We start from the raw sequence: 27726 nt of genomic DNA, 5'->3' as shown, positions 1-27726 counted from the left end.
CAGCCTCAACCTCCAACTCAGCCTCAGCCTCCAAGCTCAAGGTTGGCCTCCGGCCTCACACGGCCTCAGTCTCCAAGCTCAAGGTCGATCTCCAGCCTCACATGGCCTCAGCTTCCATACTCCATCTGGACCTCCGGCCTCACAGGGCCTTAGCCTCCAAACTCCAACTCGGCCTCAGCCTCACAAGGCTCCAGGAGGCCGAGGCTGAGGCTGGGCCTCATGAGGTTAGACATCTCTGGTCTGAACTGCCAAAAAGTTGGCCAATTACTTCTACAGTTCATGGGAAATCCCGTGTGTGTGTTAATAGAAGGGGTTAATGATTACACAATATCAATAATCATGTTACATTTAACGTAGAATTTTACGAGGTATGGCACATCTATATTTTCACTTTTCTCAGAACATAAGCACCTCACGTACAGTCTGCTGTCCTCGCATTTCCTAACAGAGGTGGTGAACAGGAGCATACTTTCATTTTCAGGAGGCATGCCACAAAACCTTTACAATTTCTGGATGTGATATGCTTGCATGCCTGGTGCGAAATTGTCACACCTCACCTTAATCCTCGGAAGGATATTCCTAAGAGGCATTACTTGCATATTGAATGTCAAGATCTCAAGTCTTGGAGCTCATCACAAAGAAAGTTTCTGCTAGAGGCATTATGGGACACTTGATTGACACATCTTGATTAAGAAACTAAATTTAAAGGTAGCATATAGAAACATGAAAAATACTTTCTTCAAAATGGATACAAACTGACAAACAATTTTTATTCTGCCCATTGATACATCTCGTAAATTGAGTTCATGCTATTTGGGATTTAATCACAAGTGTTATATCAATCTTTGATAACCATGCATTGGTTGATCTTCCTGTAAAAACAAGGGTGTGAGTCATGTTTTTCTCCTCTGAATCCAATGCCACTCTGATTGGCACATTGAGATTTCACAGCACTTCCTTGCTGCAGTTTCCAATACAATTATGAGAGATGTTGGACCTAGCTAAAATTCAAGGAGCATTTTCTTTAATGGGACTGTACTTAAGAGAATAGTGCCATTATTCAAATGATGAAAAATTGAATATTCAAACGAACCTGATGTGGAGCATATGAGAGTTTATTTCTGAAATCAGCAGAAAAAAATATCAAAAGAAACCCATTTCATGATACCATGATATAAGTTTTTGTAAAATGGAGATTTGAGTTTCCATGTTGCCACTCAAATCGACACCCCTCATGGGACAGGTATTTTACGAGGTTTGTCCAAAAAGAAACTGAACTTCCAAATTTTGCCCACCAATGAAATAATTTATGTTGGTGAACTTACTAGCAAGGCATAGAGGCTAGAAGTACTTGGTATAGTCAATAATAACCGGATTAATGCCGTAAAAAAGAGAAATAAAGTGACAGAGCGATGAAACTTACGGGATATGTAGCCCAGACCACGTCACTAGGTGGTAGCACTGGCAGGGAAGGGAGGTTGTATATGTGCAATTTGCCTCCAAGGTGCCAGTCAGTCATTCAGTGAGGTGAGTCATGGCGTTCACAGTGTCAGGTGCCACAAAGGAGGTTCAGCGATCCGTGAAACAGTTTTTGACGCCAGAAGGTAACACACCAGGGAACATTTATGAGTGTATGACTGCTGTGTATGGTGGTGAGTGCATGTCCCAAACACAAGTGTAAGAGTGCGCAGGTCGGTTTTGAGCTGACAGTGTCTGATGCGGTGCGTAGTGGGTGCCCTAAATGTGTCATTATGGACGAGTCCATTTCTGCCGCTGATGACCTCATACGGGAGTGTCGGGGGATTAGTCTGTACCAGATTGCAACCAAACTCAGCATTAGTCATGGTACAGCATACACAATTGTTCATGAACACCTTCAATACCGGAATGTGTGTGCAGCCTGGGTGCCAAAGATGTTCACAGAGGAGCAAAAGGCTATACGGATGGGGAAGAGTCTCATGCATCTCCTGCGGTACTTAACAAAGGATGAGGGTTTCTTGGAGCTCATTGTGGCAATGGATGAGATCTTGCTCAACCGGTATTGCCAATGAGTAAACGTGACAGCAAAGAGTGGAAACACCCCTCGTCCCCGCGACCCAAGAAAAGCAGACAAGTCGACTTTGCTCGCAAGGTGATGTTCGTGTTTTTCTTTGATCATCGTGGTCTGCTTCTTGGTCGCTCCGGCAGGGTGAGAAAATGAACGCTGCTGTGCACTTTGACATCTTGCAAAATGAGGTGACCTGCAATCAATCTGTGAGATGTTAAGTGAAGCTGTGTTGCATGGCTGCGTCAAATTAGATACACAGAAAATGAAGATACTCGAAAAAAAATTAGTGTGCATCAAATTTTGTTTCAAATTGGGCAAGACGTTTACAGAAAAACTCAAAATGTTGCAAGAAGCATATGGGGAAGCCTGCACGAGCCAGACGCAATGTTATGAGTGGTATGAGCGGATCAAAGCAGGCAGAACATCCATTGAAAACGATGCAAAGACTGGACGACCATCAACATCGAGTGATGACGTGTATGTTGAGCAAGTGCATGCTGTGGTGCAGGAAAATTGTCGGTTGACCATCCGTGAAATAGCTGAAGAAGAAGAAGAAGCAAAACGTCATGCCATATGATTTTGGTGGAAATACTCAACATGCACCGGGTTGCTTCCAAATTTGTTCAACAGTTGCTGGCAGATGAACAAAAAGAAGCACGGGTTGTCATCAGAAAACATATTTTGAACCGAGCAAATGAGGACGATAGCTTCCTGCAGAACTTCATAATGAGTGATTCAGCACCTGCGGTCGTCTTTTTGTTTCCCAGGTTTAAATCCACCCTGAAAGGATGGATGACGCTTCCAGTCCATGGAAGGGATTAAGGAAACTTCAGTCCAGGACCTGCAGGCTAATACCCAAAATGCCTTCAAGAACGAATTCCAACAGTGGAAGAAGTGCTGGGAGCACTGAAAAATCCAATTAAGCTGTGTACAAGGTAAATAAATTTATTTTGACAAAGTTGGTTGATTTTTTGGACAAACCTCGTACTGTATATGTCAAAAGATAACAACTGCTAAGAACTGCAAATGTTATATATTTCAATCAAGAAAGATACCTGCAATGAATATATCATATCAATTTTAACACTGTTGAAAATTCATTGCAGCATATATTACATATAAAAAAAATGAGATCGTAAGGGCTATCAAACAAAAACAATTACATAACAGCATATGTGATCACACAAAAACAATTATGGAAAAATAATGTATATTAAATATTTATTAAATATCAGTCTTCTAGTTTACACATAGTGATCAAAGATTATTCTTTTATTTACAAAATTGAAGTTATTGCACTCTGTGTAACATAAGATGAAAAAACATGTGCAACACGTACATATCATCTATGATGCAGACTGGATTAAAACATGTTTGACTAGAAATCATATTTGTAGTTTGCCTAAGAGTATTTACAAGAGACGATTTATCATGACTGCATTTTCTATAACCCTGGAAGTGGTGGCGTAGGTTTGTATTTCTCTGCAGCGAGGGCTAGCATTCTAATATTTCCAAGGCACCCAGCACATGATTCCTGCAACTGCTCATCTGTTGAACCAATCATTTTAAGCAAGAACTGAAAAAAAAAAAGTTTTAGAAATTACACAAACTCTATAACATTTGCAGTTTTGTTATTTAGCATATCTTTTCTGATTTCCACTTTAGGCTAATTGCGAGAAGAATAATGACAGAGAAAGTTGGTACTCACAGATTCCGAAAAGTTGTTTTCTTTGGTATGGTCTATTAATTTCAGTGGCCACTGGCACCATCCTTGTTGGAACTTGTTGCTTTCATGTTGTTGAATTCTCTTGTTGATCCATCAGATTAATCAACAAGAGTATTCACCAGCACCTCATCATGATCATCATTCATCGCCATTTCCTGCTTCTGGCTGGGTCTGTATAGAAGTCAAGCCTCTCCATTTCTTTTCTGGTCTTCCACCACTCTCCTCTTTCCACGGTGTTCCAATCTTGTCCTCTTCTCCTAACACTCTCCGCTATCTGCTCTTTCCACCTAATCTTGGTCTTCCCCTTGGCCATATTCCCACTCCTTGTGCATTGCAAGCTCTTACTGGTAGTCTTTCTGCATCCATCCTCTTCATGTGTCCGAACCATCTCATCTGTGCCTGACCTATTCTGTCCTGAAGCTTCACCACCCCGACTGTCTGTCGGATCTCCTCATTCTTTATTCTATCCCTTCTAGTCTTCCCTAATATACTCCTTAAAAATTTCATCTCCATTGCCTGCATATTTCTTTTCTCTCTCTCTGTCACTGTCCAAGTCTCTGATTCATACGTAATTATGGGCACATAGTATGTTTTATACACAGCATCTAACAGATGCAAAAACAGCCCAGCCCAACCTACCACTGGAATTGCAAAACATATCACATACACTATGTGGAAGAAAGTAATTCGTTTCAACTCTGAAATGAACTCCTCATAGAAAAGAGAGTACAGACGGGTATATATACGGTAGCAGGAGGCTTCTCAGATCATTCGCTGATAAAATGACGGACAGGAAAGAGCTCAGCATGTTTAAAAGAGGGATCATAGTAGGCTGCTCCATAGGAGGCATGAGTATACGTAGCATAGCTGATGTCCGACAGGTCCCTAAATCAACTGTAGCCTTTGTCATCAAGAAGTGGAAGGAAAAGGGACACTGCAGCAATGCACCACGAAGTGGAAGACGCACAAAATTGGACGACCCGGACAGGAGAGTGCTGAAGAGGGAGATTCAAAAAAGCAGGACCGTCCGATGCATTCGATTGCAGAACAGTTTCAAAGTGCGACCAATTTGAGTGTTTCGACCAAGACACTTCGCAAGGAGGTCCATGTGCTCGGTTATCATGGTCGAGCCACTGCCCACAAACCCCTGATAACAAAAAAAAACAATAAATGGCAGAGACTACGCTGGTGTAAAGAGCGGTGAAACTGGATGGTGGAGCAACGGCGGAAGGTCCTATGGAACAATGAATCACGCTTCACACTGTTTCGATCAGATGGGAGAGTGTGGGCATGGCGATTACACAGAGAATGTCTGTTACCCGAGTGTGTAGTGCCCACAGTGAAATACGGTGTTGGCGACATCATGTTCTGGGGTTGTTTCAGCTGGTATGGCGTTGATCCACTGGTACTGGTGTATGGCCACATGACGTCTGCATCCTATCGAGATATTCTCGACAACTCCATGCTCCCCATGTTGTGGCGTTTCTATGGAAATGAAGAATGTGTTCCAGGATGATAATGCGACTTCTCATGTTTCCAGGGCTACCATGGAGTAGTATGCAGAAAATAATGTCACCCGACTGGATTTGCCTGCTCAGAGCCCTGACCTCAACCCTATCGAACATCTATGGGACGAACTGGAGTGCCAATTGAGGTCGCGATCGCCTCACCCTTCTACACTTCCAGGGTTGGTGACTGTACTGCAGGACGAATGGCGGAATATCCCATTTGGTGTACTACATGACCTTGTGGCCAGTTTACCACGACGAGTGACTGCTGTCATCGCTGCCAAAGGCGGACCGACCTCCTATTGATTGCAAGAAAACTGATGGTATCCGGTGACATGTGGTGTCCAATGACTTTCTTCCACATAGTGTACAACAGCCATAAAATAGAAAAATACAAAGAGCACACACTCTGTAGACACCAAAATCAAGAAAAAAATGCATGCTGTAATTCACAATCAACACAAACTGAACATCCATAGTGGACAAGAACACGATGCTTGGATTCCCCTACTACAGCAATTAACACCAGTGAATAGCAGATGGCACGGATGCAGACAGACAGGTGACAGTAGTAGCAATCGTGGAAGAAACAACAAAAATTTGCCAAGCAACTAGTTCCAACGAGGATGGTGGCAGTGCCTACAGAAATTAATGGAACATACCCAGGGTGCAAAATCCTGGGGGGGATGAGGGATTTCCCCACCACCAACAATCTTGGCCTGAAATATTCCCTCACCAAAAAATTCTGGGGGGGGGGGGGAGAGTTTTTGTTCCAACAAACAAAAGATAAGCAATTACTTTTAATTTCAAGTATACTTTACTAAGAATAATATAAAAAAATTAGTGTAGTGGTGAGTGTTCAATGCCATTTCTCTCTCAAGAGATCATTAACAAGAATGGAAAACAATATTAACTATGAAATCTAATAATTAATTTATATTAACATAAAGCAAAATCTAAATAAGAACTTAACATAATAAAACCACTTCAACTAGTATTTCATAATTTATTAACATCTTTAACCAGTTAGTAAGGGAATTAGTTTGCTACGTTATAATATCTGATATATGTGAAAGTAACAAATTATTTTCTTTATGTGTAATTAATAATAATAATACTACAGTCCCGCAGAATTAACTTGAGATAAATGGCTGCCGGCGCCGCTGCAGGGGTACAAAAGTAGGCCGTAGGCAGGAAACATTTTCAGGGTGGGGGGGGGGTCACTCATAATTGTTCCCATGGGTGTTGCACAGGAAATTTAAATAATAACAATAATAATTATTAAATAATAATAATTAAATAATTTATTCCAAATGTATTATTATTATTGCTGTCCCTATATCCTTAAGGAGACTTTTCTACTCTACCCATCAGATGTGTGAATATGCAGCACAAATGTTTTTATTATTATTATTATTTTTATACGTTTCATGCAGTGCATACTGAAATGCACAGTTATTATATTTTGTTATTAAATTTTAGATACCTTCAAGAAAAAGCTTTAGAAGTTAAGGAGAAATTTTAGTCATAACATTTATATTGTTTGACCATTCACATAAAACTTAATTTTTGGAATTTTGGAAACTGTGGAACCAGTTATTCTTTCGATTAAATGGTAAAGCATAACCTGGTGCCTGTTTTGTAACCTCAATTTTTCGATCTAATGTCGTTTTCCTTTGGTTATTCTTTTTGAGTACTAACTAACTGGACTTTATTTCCGTTATTAACAATACAACTAACAAACGTTCTCCTATTTTGTAACTTGCAATAAACGTTGGGCACTTCAGGGGGGGGGGGGGGTTCTATGGACCAGTTCGATCCCACTTTCCGACTCTTATATTGTTCCTATACTTAGCAAACAGCATGAAATATCCACTATGCACTATACAAGTATGTGTATTATGGGACTGCATATAACACAGGCATATAGGTTAAATGTATATACTACATCGACAGCTGGGTGAAGGATAGTGAATGTAATGTGCTACAAAGCTGGATATCCTAGGTTTGAACTCTTATGACAAGGGATTTAAACGCTTATCTTACAGGGAATTTATAAGTTGGAACGGGAATTTTGGTAAAAAATAAAACATTCAAATGCTGGCTGGCCAAGGCAAATTTGTTGTATAAAAAATATACACTAAAGACGTAACGTTTCCACCCTCTAACAGGGTGTTCTTCAGACAAGGATTCCCAATTAATTGCAAGAGATACATTTATTGTGAATCTTTGGCTGAAGAAGACCCTGTTAGCGGGTGTAAATGTTACGTTTTTAGTGTATATTTTTTTTATACAATAAATTTGCCTCGGCCAGCCAGCATTTGAATGTTACATTAACATGGAAACTAGGCTTAACAGTGCTACCATTGGGAATTTTGGGACAATCACAAGGAAATTTTCAGTCTTATCCAGGAAGAGCACTGGAAATAGGACAGCAGAAGTGAAAATGAAGGGGTCGCAGGTGAGCTGCTAGAATTAAACTCGTTTCGCTCAAATTTCAGAATTCAAAATGTTTGAATATTCTAGCTCGATTATTTCAGCATTGTCTCCCTGTTGTATTTTTGTGAAACTGAGAAAAAATATTTGAAAATGTGTTACAAATTTTGGTTTCTGAACTTCCATTAATCCAACATGCCATAAGTTTCGTGGGGGTTGAACCCTAAACCCCGTTCTAAATACGGCCATGGCCTACAGCGGACGCTTGACTCTGACGCGAATCATGGGCAAACAGCTGACAACGGGAGATGGGAGATTTGAAAAATAATTACACTGTGTAACAGAAATATCATTGTATTTACCTTTTCTGATTTGACTTCTATCCATTTATCATGCTGTCGAAACAATTACACACAAATACTCACTAATATATGAAATAAAAAATCAGAAAGAAAGCTCTATGCACTGCCACTTCGTTTGCTTTACCCGTCACTGCACATGAGTCCTTTTAACAGTTGGTAACATTTCGCACGCCCAAACATTAGAGTTTCCATTGGCCCGTTACAGCGGGAAGTCCCCCGCTCTATCTAATTCGAGCGCAGTTGCATCACTCACAGAGCAGCCATTTCTCTCAAGTTAATTCTGCGGGACTGCAATATATTTCTAATTTAGTAATTAATTTTTACTTTTAATAACATTATAAATATGTATATCATCTAATGTATATGTATGTTTGTGGGGGAGGGGGGATTGTAGATTAAGATCTTTCTCAGCCACTTTTAACATGCTTGGCCTCAGAAACAGCTACACTGGGTAGCACATGTATTCATACAACACAGGAAAAAGTACTCAGTTTGTCTTGTTTATCTAATTGTCCTACCGACCTCCATGGAAAACAACATGCTACATTGCCAGGAGTCCCAGGTTTGAATCCTAACCTTACACAAGGCTCAAAAGTTATACAAAAGGCCTGTTCATTAAAATAATCATTAGAGACCGGATTTTAAAAGGGAAAAATTTGCCTCTAAAAAGGACAAAAAAGGGGAAAATTATTACAAAAAAAAATAGTAATAAAAGGACTATATTTTTTTTGCACTCCACTAAAAATACTACTTTAAATGAAAGCACAATACATGCCATTCATATATATAAAGGGATACATTAAAGTCCGCATTAACTTCCTTTTTCTGAAGGTACAGTACAGCGAATAATGTTACCATCCATTTTGATGAAATCTTCCTTGCAACAGCTTACCGAATTCCATAGCTTGAGGCCACATGAACCTGGCTTCACCATTTCACTGACACTCAATACTGTCATCACTAGAGCCTGGATATATAAGCAAAATGCATATTCCTTTCCAGACTTCTAATGGTAAGAAGAAAGGTTATACTTCGTATTACATACCTTGATGAGCTATTTAACTAAGGTTGAAAGTGTTTATAAATGCTTATTTCTGCAGGAAACTGTTATGCTTGCTTATTTTATGATTTTGATTTAAAATAGCACATTTTACCCAAATCTGTCACATTTCAATCCTATTTCAATCACACGACGGCATCGGGATGACGAGATCAATGCTTCTAAATAGCCGCACGAGAGAAACGGCATTCCAAGAAAAGATACAGTGCATCCATAATCATTTTTCTAAATTACCTGATATTATAACACAGTTGGAAGTTCAAAATAATCCATTGCAACATTCGCTTTCTCTGATTGATGAAATTTCAGTAACCTCGTCTCTAGAAACTCACGGTGTTGCTAAAATTGTGTCCGACAAGCTCAGTCAGGCATTACTGAAAAATCCCGGTTACAAAACAGTGTCAAATTATAAAAAGATTTCTGGTGAAGAAACAGACATTGAAGAGGAATTCGCTGAAGAAGAACTGTGGTGTTTTTCACATGTGCCTGTAATGTCATGCGACGTGGAAAGAACATTTTCACTGTACAAATCATTCTTCACTGACAGACGCAGGAGCTTCACACAAGAAAATCTCAGGATGACCTTCCTTGCATACTGTAACAGCTTTGAATAAGGTAAGAGATCTAATAAACAAATATTTTTTCAGATTATCCTGTATTTGTTCATGCTTATTTTGGTGCTTATTTTTTTCATTTTTTGTGCTTTCTAACTTGCTTATTTTACTGTTTGATTGTGCTTATAAATCCAGGCTCTAGTCATCAATGTCGCACAGTTAAGTGAAAACTATTCTAAGAAACTTCACAATAAAAGTGTAAATCTAGCATATAAGGAAACTTTGAACCCAATAGGCATGACGTTTACAATGCGTTTGTTGCTGCGTAAGCCCAGATAACATTGTTTTAACAATCGCTGAAACGTACTCGTAACAGTCATGGAGGGGAGGGAAGGGAAGGGAAGGTAGAAGGTGCTTGTTCTCTCTCTCCTCTAAACTGCACCAAATAGACAATTTTAGAATGTTTTGTTGAGGAAAAAACAGTCGTGTAAAATATTTGATATCTTGTCAATAAAGGGACAAAGCAAGATGTTTTTTTAAAAAGGAGGAAAAAGGAATGCAGGCTGAAAAAGTAGTCAATAAAGGGACCAGAAGGGAAAATGTTTTAAAGAAGGGTGGAAAATGGAATGTGGGCTGAAAAAGGGAAAAAAAATGGAAGTCAAAACCACGTAATTTTATTGGTGGAAGATAATTATCAACACTGTTGTTATATATTCCATGATCCATTTTGAAAAATGAAAAAGGACTTCCCTTTAAAATACGGTCTCTAATAATCACCTTCACAATCTTTTCCAATGTGACCCAAGATGGTGCAAAAGTAATCTGCAAGGCACAGGAAAGAAAGAAAGAACATGAAAGTAGTAAATATTGTAACCGTACCTTGACTACACCACTCTTGTGCATGATCACACAATTTGTTGAGTCCTTAGACAGTTGAAACAGAGCGTATGCAGTATTCCGATGTACCAATGCATCACTGGATGCCAAATATCCGACTAATGGAGGAATCGCTCCTTTCTTCCCAAAATTATGGCAATTGGATCCCCAAGAACAACAGTTTCCAATGGCTAGAGCCAAATACTGCCGAAGTTTGTCATCTTGCTACAATATCAATGTTAACAAATTAAAATGTATGTGCTTTATTATTTTACAAATAATCATTTACATGTTCATTACGGAACTAAAATCCTGCTTATGTAGAACTTATAATATTAAACTTGTACAGGAATATACAAAGATAAATTAAATTATTAAAATTTGGTGGTCTATCTGGTAGGGCATCTGACTGCCACACTTGAGACCTGGGTTTCATTCCTGGGGTGGGCAATCTAAGGTCGGAATTTTTCTGGTCTTGTCCATGCACAAAGTGGCTCTGAGGCTCACCTAGCCTCAAATCAATGGGTACCTGGGGGCAACCTTGGTATTAAAGGCAGCTGAGCAATGGTGCTAATCACATCACCTCCAAAATGTCCAAGATCGAGAATGTGTGGGGGTCCTGACTCCATATCCCCTAAATGTGTCTTATGTGTCTTCATGTCATGGTGCTATATGCACGGGGAACTTTACCTTACATATACCCAATTAACAGTCCGATTCAATAAATAAGCAAATTTTACAAAATTTTGCACCTAAATATGTATTAAAAATATGTTTAAGTCATGTAACAACAACAACAATTGAAGAGTTACATACAACCTGGAGAATGGCATGTAAAAAATACGCTATTCCTTGCTGTACAGGGTGCTGCATGAAACTGAAATTTCTATGACAGTTTATAACGTAAGAGTTGTATTTGCATTATTTTTTTATTTTATGCCACTATCCTGCATTTTTTGGCTAATTGCAATGATGAGGATGAGTGATGATTAGGTGAAATTGATGCATCAACACCCACAAAGAACAACCATGCCCATGTCAAGCCTCAAACCTGAAAACGTTGGTTGCCAGATTGATAGGCCACCACATAATGTGCATGACCATCAAACAGGCATAACATACAACCTTGGTGACAATGAAGTTCGACCAGAAAGGAATACGTGATTAAATGCACATAGGCATAAAGCGGTGGAATTGGTGACCCACAGAAGTGACGCATGTGTGTAAGAGGAGGCGAGTGAGCAGGCAAGAATCGTGATCCCAGCATGTTGTACCCAAGGTCACGTAAAGAACGAAAACGGGGAACTATACGTGTGACATTGAACTTCGACTAGGCACCAGACCCATACGGAAAATTCCAGATAGTGGCGCATTCGACGGAAGCATGACGTCACGGACACGATAAGGGAGTCCGCCGTATATAAGCGCGTGCTGTGCACCGAGGAACCGCAGTGCATCATCACCATGGCCAGGGGCAAACCTATCGACAACACTGTGAGGAGAAGAGTGGTGGAGTTGCAACGGGATGGACTCAGTGAACTGAACTTACCCAAGTCAACCGTCCACTGCATCATCAAACACCACCAAAATACTGGTACTACAGAGCCAGGTAAGGCCCCCGGTCGAAAACGCCTGCTGAGCATGCATGACCTATGGATATTTAGGTGCTATATCCAGACCAACAATCATGTTTCTGTGGCCGAATTACGACTGTGGACTCGAGAACGCTTTCACATTGAAGTGTCAACCAGAACCATTCGCCGTTACCTACAGCGATTCGGTTACCGAGTGTACAAGGCGAAACGTAAACCCTTCCTTTTCATGTTGAACAAAGGCAATCGACTACGGTGGGCACGAATGTACCGGGGATGGACATTTCGGCAGTGGAACAGGGTTTTGTGGACGGACGAATCCATTTTCAATGTTGTGTACGGGAAAATACGGAAAACAGTCATTTGTCAGAAGGAGGAACAGAATGAAGCAAAATGTTATGCACGTCGGGTACAGAAACCTGCGTCAGTGATGGTATGGGGATGCATGACGGCATCTGGTGTTGGTCCACTACACGTCTGTGAGGGCATTGTGAATGCACACGCCTATACACGCATACTGGAGCGGCATCTTCCCACAGTGCGAAGGCACCTGTTCCACAGGCGGCGTCTCATCTTTCAACACGACAATGCCAGGCCTCATACAGAGCGGCAGACAAGAGAATGGTTGACTCGCCATCACGTGCGAACTCTGCCATGGCCACCATCGAGTCCCGACCTCTCGCCCATTGAGAATGTGTGGCGTGTTCTTAAGCGACGTGTGCAACAGAGGGAACCCACGACAGTGGCTGCTCTTATCGCCTGCCTGCAGGAGGAATGGCACCGCATCGATGTGGAATACCTTGAACGACTCGTCCGCAGCATGCCCCGATGCATTGCCACAGTTATTCGCCGACGGGGCGGCATCACACCATGGTAAACAGGATCCCCTCTAACAGAGGTCGAACTTCAATGTCACGTGTAGATGGACGAAAATGTTTTATTTTGAGTGGACACCATACATTGCTGCGTTGCAGAGGATATTTATGTTTTCCTTTGTTCCATGTAGCCTGCTGAATAAAATATGTTCAGCATATGCATGTGTTCTCCTTTCACAATGCACTCCTATATTTGTGAGTGGTCGAACTTCATTGTCACTAAGGTTGTATGAGGGGGAACCCAAAACAAACCAGAATAGTTGTCTGGTGGGCAGGCCCGTTGTAGTACATGCTTCCGTTGCTAGATGCCTCTTGCATCAGTCTGCTGACCGGTGTCGTCGAGTGAAGTCGTGGTGTCACGAAGTCAATTTTTTGTCAAGTGCGTCTAGGTTGTTTGGCTATTTTTGTGATGGCTGAAAAGTTTGAACAACATGCAGCTCTGAAATTCTGTTTTCTGTTAGGGAAAACGGCAGGGAGGACAGTTTTAATGCTTGAAATAGCTTACAAGAAAGCTGCTCTGGGGAAAACACAAGTTTATGAGGGGTTTTCCTGCTTCAGAAATGGTGAATTGCCACTTGCGGACCAACCTCACTTATCAGGGTGGGGTGACATGTCAAGACGATGCTGATTTATTTTTTGATGCAAATGGCATTGTTCACTCAGAATTCATTCCAAATGGTCAAACTGTTAACCAGACGTTTTACCTACAAGTTCTGAAATGTCTGCGTGACGCTGTCAGATGAAAACGTCCAGAGCTGTGGCAAAAGTGGGGGGTGGTGGCTTCACCACGACAACGTGCCAGCCTTTGAGTGTGAAACAATATTTAATCAAAAACAGCATGCCCCAGCTTATCCACCCAATCTCACTCCATGCGACTTCTTTTGTTGCCCTGAATGAAAAAGTCCTCAAAGGAAAATGTCTTGCGGATGTGGAAGAGGTGGGGGGGGGGGGGAAGAGACATTATTAAAAGCTCCACTTTGCAAGTTTCAAGACTGTTTCAAAGAGTGGAGAACATGTTCAGACCGGTGCATAGCATCAAATGGACAGTACTTTGAGGGAGATTAAATTTAAAACACCTAAAAATAAATACACAATCCGTTACTTTTGGATTCCCCATCATAGATCTGATCAAACTTGTTCATTCACAAAAATGACACTTTTAGAAAAGTGAAACTGTAATCTAGTAAAATGAAGCCTTTGCTTCACAATACAGGGTGTACACAAACAAATATTGGTAATATAAGTAGTTCATAAGCCTATGCAAGAAAATGTATGCATTTATAGATTAAACGTAGCAAACAAACAACTGTGGAAATTTTCTGTGGTAACACTGCTGCATAAGAGCGCGCCAGTGTTCAAGATGGCGACTCCTCAGTACAAATCTTTTATTGTGTACTGCACTTTGCGAAACATAGTTCAGTCGCTACAGTTCAGTGGGCATTCAGACATGAATTTGGAAATGATCCCCCCCGACGTGAGACACACAATTGTACACGAAGTTGCATCCATTGAACTGGAGACAGAATGTGAGAAACACTTGATGTGTGGTTAGATGTGTGCAGTGTAACAAAAGGTGCCCAGATTGAGCACTTGTAGTGGTGCATGTAGTAGGTGTTGTGTAAACTTACTGACTTACTCTTCCATCCCATGTATGGTGTATACAACAGAGAAGAGAAATTAAACATATTTAAAACTCCAACTCCGACATTTGATGTCTGAATTATCGTGTGAGTTAGGTAAATCATAGAAAATGAATTAATTCTGTTGTAAATATTTGAGAAGCAAAAATGGGACTTTTTTTTTTCACAAGAATATTTGTCCCTTTGTACCACTAGTTTGGAGATGCTGCTGTTGCAGAATTCAGCCAGTTGATATGGAACCTCCACCGGACAGCGGTCTTCGCTTCGTCATCAGAAATGAACCGCTGACCTGCCAGGAACTTCTTCAGTGGACCGAAAATATGAAAATCACTGGAGGCGAGGTCTGCCAAGCTCCTTGGAAATGTCCTTCAGATGCAATGCCGATCTGCTATCACCTTGCATCCACACGGGCAATGTTTTTCGTTGTGAGCGAGTAGCTCATTGTCATGAAGATCTACTTGGCCATTTTCGAACTCACAACACCAACACCGCAAACTTCTCAAAGCAAGACACTTGTCCTCATATGTCAGCTGCATTTCCCTATGGACCTCAATGGGCATTGATCCCTTGCTCAATAGGAAACAAATAACACTTTGCTGTTCAAACAACGTGGACATGTTGAGTACTACAGCCATCGTTACAAACTGACAGCAGTGCCGTGCCATGGAACAGCCAAGAGTTAATGCTGGGCTGTTCCAAGAAAAAGCTATTGCATTGAATGTATATCTTGGTTTCTCAATCACACTAACATTTCAGGTGAAAAAAAAAATAGGGCCAAAGACTTTTCAATTTGCCCTCGTTATAAAGGTGCTATTAGAAGTTTGCAGCAGGCTATTAGAATATTAAATTTTGATCAAGTTAACCAAGATGCTGTGAGATAAAGTGATTATTCAAAAACAAAAGAAAGGGAAAAACCTTGCTGTCACAATCGGCTCAGTGAATGTTGCGTATCATGTCTGACAATTTTGCATTAACTCTTTGAGGGGCAGAATATTTTTTAAATGAAATTCACTTGAAACATTTATTAAATGCATGAAATTGATCAGTTTCCTAAATGCCTTTTTCCTAAAAATAAGTTCCTTATATTTATTATTTTTAGTATTAAAACAAAGAGACACATGTGAGCAGAAACACTAATCATCTGGTTGGAAAGAACGGCTAGTGTTTAAATATGTGATTAGTACAGGTAACCACTGCATCTTTAAAGGAAAATTTTGTTACATTTGTCTGGAAATATTCACACTCCCCTTATCTTTAGTGGTCAATTTCTTTATCAGGAAAGTCAGTGCCGATAGCACATTACCTCATGAACTATAACAAGTAGGAACTTACTTCAGACTAATGTAGGTTGTTACAACATTCATATCAATACAACATAACATTTTCACATAGGATAGCAAACACAATCATTTCACTGTATTAAATCTTAAAATGCCATTCAAAATAAAAATCACTCATTAAGCAAAAATTAATCAAGAAATCATATTCAAGCCTCAAAGCCTTCAAAATATAAAGCATATAATCTTTCTAGTAAACTTACTATAAAAACAACTTTTCAGGAAAGTTAAATGTATATCAAAAAGTAATTTTAAAATTTTGAACATTATGTTTCATATTATTGTCATTAAAACACAACAAAAAATACACTACAAAATTAGAATTATACTGAAGTTAAATTATGAATAAATTTCGATTGCAGCTTAACATAAAATGTGAAATACACTCCGTAGCAAAAAAGAATCACTCCCTAGTGATAAAATCTAATATTTTTCTGTAATTATTTTGACAATTGTACATACTGTACACCATTTTAACATTTTCTGGTATTTTACTTACTCTAACAATGAAGGTAATAATGAAGAAATCCACAAAGAAAGCCATTAGTTGATTAAATTGTTAAGCTTTATGGCCTTTATTGCCTTCCACTATTGTTTAGTTACCTTTGTTTGGTCTGATGTATAGTTCAATTCTTACCCTTCTTTAGGGATGGGTTTCATAACCTCGCTGAAAGGTTTCTTGATCAGAAGTCTTCCTTCTTGCTCAAACAAAGTACAGTAAATCGAAATGGGTAGAAAGCAGGGTGTTACAGATCTTACTCCAAGAAAGCAAGGAAGGATTATTCAAATGTTAGAGGATAATGTGTCCAAGAAAGAAATTGCATGAAAACTTTCCAAAAACTGTCATAAATGTTGTTCGGCAGAATGCAGAGACTGGAAGTACAGACCGTAGAAAAGGCAGTGAAAGGAAAGGAGTTACAACACCCAGGGATGATAGAAAATTGAAACGTCTAGCAAAAGCTGACAAGCTTTCTCGTAGACTGTCTACCTGCCGATTAGCTGACATTTGGAGCAGTGAAATCGAGATGAAACTGAAGAAGAAAACTCCTTAGAAGATACCACATCTAACACAGCAACACAAGCACGCTCGTCAGTTATTCTACTCCATGTACGGTGAATGGAGTGACCATGTACAGCGAATGGAGTGAAGAAGACTGAAGACATATCATTTTCAGTGAAGAAAAGAAGTTTTGTGTATACGGGAACGATGGTGGTGTGAAAATATGGATGGAGGACGATGAAGAACTGAAAGATGAATGTGTTACTAACACCAGAAAATACTCAGGGTACGTGGTGATCAGGGGATGCTTTTCTGCAAAAGGAGTTGGCAGGTTCAAAGTTCTGACAGGTAGCTTGAACCAGTATGGGTACATTAGCATTCTCAAGAAAGAATTAATGAACTCTGCAGCTGATCATTTCTCTCAAGAGAATCTCGATTATTGTATCTTTCAAGAGGACAACGCAACATGCCATACAGCTAAACGGGTCAAACAGTTTAAAGAAATGGAAGAAATTCGAACATTATTTTGGCCACCCAATTCACCGGACATGTACCCAACAGAAAATATATTGCACATAATGACAATGCGTAAATAACAACAACTTCTGTAATCGACGGGAGCTCATTGAGGCACTTGTTAATATCTGTTACCGAGAAATTGACTCTGAAACATGTTCCCGTTTAGTTGCTAGCATGCCTCATCGACTTGAAGCATTATGAAAAGCAAAAGGTGGACATACGAAATACTGACATTGGGCAGAGGTGAAATCATACATTATTGTACTGCAATTAGGTTTGGTGACACTGTATTTGTTTCTCTTATGTATAGGTTAAATCGCATTTACTGTATTTCTTGAAAAATGTAATATACTCTACATTTGCAGTAAAAAATAAATAAATAAAAAAATATATAATAACAAAGAATTAATGTAATTTGGGTCACAAAAGTAATAATAATAATGTGCAAAAATGTAGAAAAAATCCCTCCTTCATCTACATAGTATGTACTTTAAAATATCACACATTAACTGTTTCAATATTACATTATTGAAATAAATCCACAAATGAAGAAATACTGCTTCAAAGAAAATTTTTACACTTTGTTACTATGGGGCGATTCTTTTTTTGCCATGGAGTGTATTTATCATATAAAATTATCTGTACAGACCATTAAAACAATCAGGTATCCAACATTCGTGACAACTTGAAAATATTACATTAACGCTACAAAAAATATTACAATTTTTGCATTAATATAAACACTTGCCAACATTCTGCATTTGTTGTTAATTTGGAAAGTTTGATATAAAAATTATTTCTACTTTTAATGAGAAATTCATAATGAGACACACATTGATTTTACAAATAAAATAATTTACAAATAATTACAATTTAAAAAATAAAATTTAATAATTATGAATATATAATAGAATATAAAACTGATAAGTTGAAACTGATAAACTGTTAATATTAAAAGTAATTTAGTTAAAAAATAATACAGGTTTTATTTTACATCTTGATCAAGAAACTGCTTGGATTACACTAGACTGAATTGCATGCCACGTGAGGATCTAACATGCAAGAGACTATGGAATGATAAAGTGTATTTTTTTCTGTTCTTGAACTAACAATTATCTTTTACATCAACTGTACATTAAAGCATTCCTACACTACTTCATTTTCAAAACAGGCAAAATTGTATGCATTTTAAAGAAAAAAGCCAATGTAAAGGTTTAGAAGCATTTATTAACCTTAAAATCTTTACTAAAATTGATTAGCAGATATTATTGCCTTATTTAAAAGATAACATGCAAATGTTTGGTACGGTCAATAAATAATCAGATTAATGTTGTGAAAAAGTGAAATAAACTAACAGAGCAATGAAACTTACGAGATATGTAGGGCAGGCTGGGGTACGCCATATGTCTGCGAGATGAGTTCCAGACTGCATCCCTAGGTGGCAGCACTGGCAGATAAGGGTGGTTGTGTATGTGCAATGTGCCTTCAAGGTGCCAGTCATTCAGTGAGGTGAGTCATGGCGTTCACAGTGTCATGAACGCTGCTCTCTACTCTGACATCTTGTGAAACGAGGAGACCTGTAATCAGGTGCAAGTGGCGCAGCTTCTTGTCACGAGGTGTCATCCTACTGCAACACAATGCAAGACAATGCATGTCCCCACGTTGCTGGACACACTATGGACATGATCGCACAAATAGGTTGGGAATGCTGAGCCTCCTTTGTGGCACCTGACACTGTGAACACCATGACTCATCTCACTGAATGACTGATTGACGCCTTGGAGGCACATTGCACATACATAACCTTCCTTCCCTGCCAGTGCTGCCACCTAGCAACGTGGTCTGGAACTCGTCTCGCAGACATGTGGCGTACCCCAGCCTGGCCTACATATCTCGTAAGTTTCATCGCTCTGTTACTTTATTTTGCTTTTTAACTGCATTAATCCGGTTATTTATTGACCGTACCAAATAAATTTAGCGAAAAACTTTGTATAACTTGCAAAAACATGCACATTCATGCTCTTGCAATATTAAGTGTTGGATAAGAATTTGCATGTGTGTGTGAATGGAATTAAATGAAAAATTATGTATATGATATATACAGAATCTTTCTTAAGTCAACATTTTTTTCAATAAAGGAAGACAATTATTGCAAAAAAAAAAGTATAAAGTATTTATTGCATAATTTGTCACATATTCATATGTCCATGAATGTATGCAAGGATGTCTACTGAAGAGGTATGGCATGTATGTAACCAGCGTTACCGCAGGTAACGATAAAATGGGAAAAATTAAAAAGTTGTTTTGAATAAAATAACAACATTGTTAAATACATTAACCAATAGCATTACCGTTGAGTAGATATTGCAGAGGAATTTTTTTCTGCAACTGACAGAAACGAAGAGGGAGGTCGGTTCCACTACCCTGAAGAGGTAACACGGGGAGAGGGTGCCAATACAAGGGAAGACTTTTGGGGCAAGTATGCTAGGGGGTTATTTATATGCCTGTTCAGGGCCCCAGTTACCGGTCAGGCCTGCCAGTATATGCCAGTGTTGTCACAGCGGATTGGCAGAAAAGAGCTAAATCCCACCTAAAATAGGGAGACTATTTCTCTGAAGCAACTAGAGCTAGACTGCAAAGCCAAGGCTGGCTTGAACTACAACTGAAACTGGTTAGGTACTAGACGAAAATATACAGGGTCCAGCAGAGGAGTTAGACGGTTTTGAAATGTGAATAACACACCTAATTTTCAAAGGTACAGAAATGTATTACTACAGAAGTACAGGTTATTGTATGCCCTATTAAGTTATTGTATGCCAAAAGCCACGGCAATTCTTTATGACTTAAAAATGATGTCCTTCAATTGATTTCCATTTACATGTACACACATTTGAAGCCTCTAACAGAAGTTCCGGACAGCACGTTGCAATATTTCACCATCAATGTTTGCAATTTCATCTCTAATTGCAAGCTTCAGGTCATCTAATGTGTGAGGTTTATTCACATACATACACTTTGGATTTGAGGAATTCCCACAGAAAAAAATCACAGATTGTAAGGTCTGGTGACCGAGGAGGACAGGGTATATCACCAAACTGGGAAATGACATGTCCTGGAAAAAGTTGACGAACAACAGCCATAGAGGATCTAGATGTGTGAGCAGTTGCTCCATCTTGTTGGAACTATATGTCTTGCTGATTTATCCTATGCCTATGCTGAAGCCAACAAAGTTCTGGTAAAACAAAAGTATTCATCATTGCAATATAGCGTTCGGAGTTCACCGTCACACAATCCCCATCATCTTCGAAGAAATACAGGCCGATGACACCAAATGCAGCTACAACATACCATACCGTCACTCATGAACTGTGAAGAGGCCGTTCATGAAGCTTCTGCAGGTTTTCGTTTGACCAGTATCTAAAATTTTGCTTGTTTACAGACCCATTTAAATGGAAGTGTGCCTCGTCACTCATAAGAATAATCATTTCCTCGGAAATTTGGAGCATCCGTTCAGCAAATCATTTACGATTGACGAAGTCATCATCATGCAGCTCCTGCACAAGGATAATCTTGTAAGGGTGAAATTTTAGATCTAGATGTAATATTCGTCGTACAGAGTGATCTGAAATCCCCAACGCTACAGCATGCTGGCTGGCAGACTGTCTTCGGATCCTAAAGCTTACCTTACTCGTCCTATGTTTTCTGGTGTCCTTATGTTTCGAACACGGCCAGGTGGTGACCTATTCATAGCTGATGCTGTCAATCTGAAGTTCTGCACCCACATGAGGATAGTGTTGCGGCTTGGGACACGCCCATGGCGTGCCACATGAAAATGACATCGAAAAAGACGCTGTGTTTTCAATACAGATTCTCCAGTCTTGAAGAATCCCTCCACAACCAATACTCGATGTTGCACATTCCAGGGCTCCATGCTTACTGGGCTGACAAACAGTTAAGCAGGCCACCAACTTCTCACCGGATCGCCAATTGTTGATTTGAATTTATTTGAATTGTTCAAACGGATAAAGCGCTGACTCAAGATGTTACGTAGATCATTTAAAAGGAAAGGAAAAAGGCCTTCGAATGTGTATAGAAGTAAATTGAAGGCATCATTTTTTTTTACATGAACTGTCGTGGTAAATAAAAATGGCATACAATAACCTGTATTTCTGTAGTAATATATTTCTGTACCTTTGAAAATTAAGTCTGTTATTCACATTTCAAAAACCATCTAACTCCTCTGCCAGACCCTGTAGTTCCTTGGTGCAATTCGTGATTTAGTCAAACCTTGCTCCAAAATACTAAGTTGGCAACAGTAGTATGTACAGCTGGGCTTCCCGTCCACATTGACTGTAAAAGTGGAATTCTGTCGTCTGCTCAGTGCTCACCACACAAACGTCAAACTGGTGCGAGAAATGTGTAGTTCTTCTTCTTTCCCTTTGCACCTCATTTGCAAAGAAACAAATGAAGACAAGCCTCGACCACGATTCATTGAATTTTTGTGGCAACTTGTCTCATGAGTGGTGCTAGGAGTGTTTATGGCTAAATCACTAAGCAAATTGCAAAAAAACAAAGAATGAAATGAACAAAAATCTATTGAAGGTTAGACACACACAGGAGATGTACTACGTAGAAATTTTCAGTGAAAAATGCAGGCTCGACCAGGACTTGAACCCAGGTCTCTGGCATACCATGCCATACACTTTTGAACTGATTTGTAGATTTACTTTGAAATTGTGATCCATGGTTAGTGATTTGACCTGTAGTCTTGTCATTCACCTGTCATGCAGTAGGAAGAATGATCATGTGATAGTTAAGTATAGTGGAACCACAAGCAAAAAAAATCTGTACAGACCCGCGACTCGCATGCACCGTACTACCACATGGAGGGGAGGGGCAGAGTGGAGCATGCTTCCTTATGGCCCGAGCTGAATGGAAGAAGGAAAGGGTGCAGGGAGACTTTTCACCGAAGGTCCTTTTTCTTATGGTCGCTCTATAGCAAGATCACGGTGCCACCAGTATCTATATTTTGTTTTTTGATGAAAGAATGAAAGGTGGAATAATACATTGTAATGTTATTTTTTCATGTTTTTGAAAGATGTGAGGTTCATTTTATTTTATTAACATGTTTTGTCCCGAAATGATGTGAAATGAATTGCCAACATGCAAAATAAACTCTTAAACATGAAAATTAGGGTTTATTTACCAATGCGACTCCTTCTGAGGTCTGAATTATTCTCTGATTCTGATTATTCTAATCTTTCAGTTCTCCTTTCACATGCCACTAGGGTTATTTCCAAAAATTCCCAGCTAGATGTGATATACTTGGAAATTTCAAAAGCCTTTGACAAAATAAGCCATGCTCTTCTTATTCACAAATTATGAACTAGATTTAACATACATGGCATATTTATCTCTTTAATCCAGGATTATCTACACTCATGGACACAGGGTGTCACCCTTTCAGGCGCCTCTTCTGATTTTCTTCCTGTCTTGTCTGGGGTGCAACAAGGGAGAGTCTTGGGCCCTCTCTTGTTCATCCTATACATGGACGATCTCCCTCAAAGACTTTCCTCACTTCCTGTCATTATACTCATGTTTGCTGACGACTGTAAACTTTTCAAAGAAATCTCAACCACGCAAGATGCTGTGACTCTCCAGAATGCTCTTTCCGAACTAGTCATGTGTAAGCAGTGGAATCTATAACTTAACCCACAAAAATGTTCATCCCTCACAGTCTCTTTAAAAAGGAACAAAATACATTCTCACTATGTTCGTGAAAACAAATATATTGCGACAGTTGCGACCCAAAAAGATCTAGGTGTTATCATAGATGAAAAACTGAACTTTAAGGAACACATTGCAGCTACAACTAAAAGTGCAATGCGCCTCTTAGGCTTCCTTTACAGATTCACTGAAACTGATACTCCATCTCTTAGCCTGTTTTTCAAGTCATTCATTTCTCCGATTCTTGAATACTGCTCTTCACTCTGGGCCATGGCTTCCAATACAAATCTTTCTAGTATGGATTCAGTCTTCAGCTTCTTTACCGCCATTGTTCGTCATAGAATTCCTTCTCTGCGGCATCTTCAGAAACATGACATCCTGACTACCTTGAACATTCAGTTACTGCAGACCTGATGCGATATGGCTGATATGAATTTTTTGTATAAAATCATCAATGGAAAATTAAGATCTGAATTTCTACTTACATAATTCAATTTCAGAGTTCCCTTGCGATTGACCCGAAACAATGAATTGTTCCACAACCCTGCCACTAGGCTATCCCTTATACAGCACGCTCTATTCCACAGGCTGCCCCAGTTCTACAATAAACTATCCACAAACATCGACATTTTTGCCCCTGAAAGTATTTTCCGATCTTCTCTAAGAATGAATATGTAAATCTTTTGTTTGTTTCCTTGTTTATGTCTTATCATGTTTATATTTAACCTTTTTTGTTTTTACCTAAAACCATCTTGACTTGTTCTTGTTGATATATTAGAGTTTTCAGTGTAAAATGGTCTTACAAGTGCTGTAACTGAAACTTGGGATAAATAAACAAATAAATTTATGTAAATCACGGGAAATTGATTAATTCTGCTGTAAATATTTGAGAAGCAAATTAGCACTCCTTTATACATGAATAAAATAAACTTAATATTCTGGTAACTATATAAATGTGCTATTAAAAGTGAAATGTTAATTTTGTGTAATAAGTGTAGTTTTAAAATGAAATTTAGTTTTCTTTTCACCATTTTAACACCAATATGCCATTTAATATACTACTTTTGATCCTAAAATATGCCCAGTTTATGTAATGATATTTTATTTACCATAAATATGTGGCTCTAGGCACCATAGATGCATCAAATAAATAGTAATGAATATTCTTCAAATAATATTAAACTTCTCTTTAGCATTTTCCGTCATTCGCAATCCCATAAAATTTTCTTGAATGTTAGTACAAGCTACATACATGCAAAAAATGGAATCTTTATTCATTTCTCTGCATAAATTTCAGAGATTAAAGATGAAACAAGCAATAGAGAACATGCATGATTAGACTTAGAACAATACATGTGACAAGGCATATTTTGCTAAGCTTACCATTCACTAAATTTAGCAGGAAATATTTTAGAACAAAGTAAATATAAGTAAATAGGCCAGCACAAATTAAAACTATACTTTCACCTTGTAGTGACTAAACCGTTGATTATTCACTGTTTCAACACAATTTCACGTTTTTCACTACATAACTTTGTATAAACTTACACAAAATTGCATTGAAATATTGAACAATAAAAAGGTTTACTGTCAGATTAAAAATTATAAATACTAGAGTTTGGACTCCAATCAAAAATTAACCAGTAGACCTACATAAAAGCAAGTTACATCAAAATTTAGATTATTCAATTCTGCATTAATCTATGCTAACCATTTTTTTTTAGTACGCCTTCTATTTCTTAATCGTCATGAGAACAAAAAAGGACCGTTCATTTTAAGTTTTGCAAATGATCGGTCTCTCTGAAATTCTGCAAATAAAAAAATGGGACACAGCGATGTCTGTTGAACTGTGGAAATTGCAGGCTTTCACGTGAGTCAGTGCATGCAGTGTTGCCATGTTCCATGTATATCCTCACTCCGTTGAATAAAAATCTGTATAAAATTGGTTTCGCAATGTGAATTGACAATGATAATGGATTTTAAAAACAGATGCAAAGACCTTCAAACGAAGACCAATATTGTATTTGTAAGACTACCCAATACTATGAAAAAGTTGTATTGCAAAATTGAGAAGAACAGTTCTTTAACAAATTCTAAAAATTTGAAAATGAAGAATTGCATTCAAAACCATTCTGCCTGCACTGTAATAACATTTCATGATGATCGGACCACCAGTTTTTTTTTTATTTATAGAATTTCAAAGAGAGCGATCATTTGCAAAACTACAAAAAAATGTACTTTTTGTTCTCACAACAAAAAATAGAAGGCACACTCGAAAAACAAATGGTTAGCATAGAGTAACGCAGAACTGAACAATCTAAATGTTGATGTAACTTGTTTGCTTGTAGGTCTACTAGTTAATTTTGAATTGGAGTCCAAACTCGAGTATCTATAATTTTTAATCCAAAAATAGTTACCAAAAGCATAATTTTCATTAGTGCTACTATGAATGTGTCTACACAGACACTCATGCATTTAAATTCAAAATAAAGGTAATAAAGTTGAGTAGAGCTTCTTAAAATAAGCCCTGTAAATATGCAGTAGTAGAAATGTGTCAGTAGTATCTACCACCTTTGAATTCTCTTGCTCTACTTTCAAACTCACTAAGTCAGCTGGGATTTGGGTTTTTCTCGTCACAATCTTCGCAGTTCTTTCCCTCGTCGACTCCTTTTTTATTGCTACCTATTATTCAAGACTAATTAATTTTGTGAAATCCCTTGTGTGACAAGATGCAACAATAACATTTAAACAGAAAGCATCAAGAAAAATTGTTGGTATTTTACATAACACTACACAGGTTTTACCTATGATACGTTTCTGCATTGCATAATTGGATAGTTTTTCTGATTAATTTTGAAGGCTCACTGTCTTCATTCACTAAGGGTACAGAAATCTGGAGCGGAGATGGTAGCACGTAACTTCTTTGTTAGTTCCCGGGCAGTGGTAGTTGCATTTTCTCTCCTTTGGCGGTGCTGGTGTGTGTTTCCTGGCTTGTGTCATCTGTTCCTGCATCCTGGTCATGTTGAACGTGACCAGATGCCGAAAATTACATCTCTGTTGTTCTATTCATAATCTCTTGCAAACCAAAACACCTAAAAACCTATTCCAGAAATTAAAATTCAGAAGGGAAATACACGATTACAAAACAAGGGGATAATCGAAACTTGAGCTTCCAAAGCACACACTAGTGCTTTTCGAATCATCATTCACATATTCCGCTACAAGAGCGTGGAATGAACTTCCTCCTTCCATGACATCCCTCTCTAATCACAACAACTTCAAAGACAAACTAAAAAATCTATTGTTAAATGAACAATATTTGTGTTCCAGCACTCACGAATAATATATCTCATTTCTGCACGAACTTTCTAAAAACATGTATTTTCATTTTCATTTTGCTTGTTTAATTTTCCCCTTACAAGTTGGCAACCCTTGACGATACTTTGCTCTTTCTCGTATATTGAGAACATTTATATCTTTTACACATAATATTAATTTGTATTAACTATATCACACGAAGCACAATTGTGTCAATTAATTTGTGTATCCTTTGTGTATTTGTTTTCAATCTTTTTTCCTTTTTTAGTGTGTAGACGAGCCCTTGTTTCAATTTTGTATTTGTTCTTTTTGTGTCTTCTTTTTCTCCCTTTCTTTGTTTGTTATTGTACAAACATTTAGTATGTAGTATATATTTAGTATGTATAAGTATCCAATGGGGTTAGGTGGTAGAACAGCCGCAGGCTGAACCTCGCCCTTTAATAAAGGAAAATTGAAATTGAAATTGAAATCTCTGCTCCCGACACCATACCCTTAGTGAATGAAGACAGTGAGCCTTCGAAATTAATCAGAAAAACTATCCAATTGTGCAACGCAGAAACAGGAAATTTCATGTAGGTAATACTTAAATCACATTTACCACATCCATCACAACTACACAGGTTATTTTATACTACATAGAATAGTATTGATTGATTGATTGATTCATTGATTTAGTTTATTTTACTTCACGTTTTGTGCCTCTTGGCTAATTTGCGAAGATGGGGATGAGTGATGAAATGATGAAATTGAAGAATGGACATTCACAAACAACCAAGCCCGAGCGGGATTCAAACCTGGGACCCTTGGCGTCGCAGCGTGATGTGCTAACAATTCGGCCGCAGGGTCCGGTTCATAAAATAGTAGTTTAAAGCATGGTTGTCTGCAGTACAGTAGTTCTTCTTTCAATTTCGATTTGTTAGTATAAGTGAATATTGAATAGAACTGAGTAAATATTGGTATCAATGCATTCTTAAAACTGACAATAATTGTTACCAATCCAATTTTCCTATGAATAACCTGTAATTGAGTGCACAATTCAGACTTTTTACTATTGTTTTTATGAACAATATTTGATATGTCCAAGTTTTGTGAAATAGGTTCAATAATATTGCATATCAGAACGTTAAATTTTATATCAGTACTTTATAT

At 38.4% G+C, this 27726-nt stretch overlaps 1 protein-coding gene across 2 annotated transcripts in view; it reads right to left on the bottom strand.

The window, feature by feature from the left end:
* Positions 1-3140: 3140 nt before the first annotated feature.
* gudu (Armadillo repeat-containing protein gudu) overlaps positions 3141-27726 on the bottom strand; it is a 208131-nt gene continuing 183545 nt past the window's right edge. Inside the window, exons 10-11 of one of the 2 annotated variants that reach the window (XM_083139470.1) lie at positions 10573-10794; positions 3144-3623 (exon numbers count right to left, since the gene is read on the bottom strand). In XM_083139470.1, the coding sequence (XP_082995596.1) occupies positions 3492-3623; positions 10573-10794 (354 nt within the window). In that variant the 3' untranslated portion in view covers positions 3144-3491. Of the gene's footprint in view, positions 3624-10572; positions 10795-27726 lie in introns of both variants that reach the window. The other variant, XM_083139471.1, reaches the window with a different exon arrangement.

Source organism: Lepisma saccharinum, chromosome 17, assembly GCF_977018435.1.
Source record: "Lepisma saccharinum chromosome 17, izLepSacc3.1, whole genome shotgun sequence".
Classification (NCBI taxonomy): Eukaryota; Metazoa; Arthropoda; class Insecta; order Zygentoma; family Lepismatidae; genus Lepisma; species Lepisma saccharinum.
The sequence above is the reverse complement of the archived record's forward strand: the minus strand, read 5'-3'. Positions and strand labels throughout refer to the sequence as shown.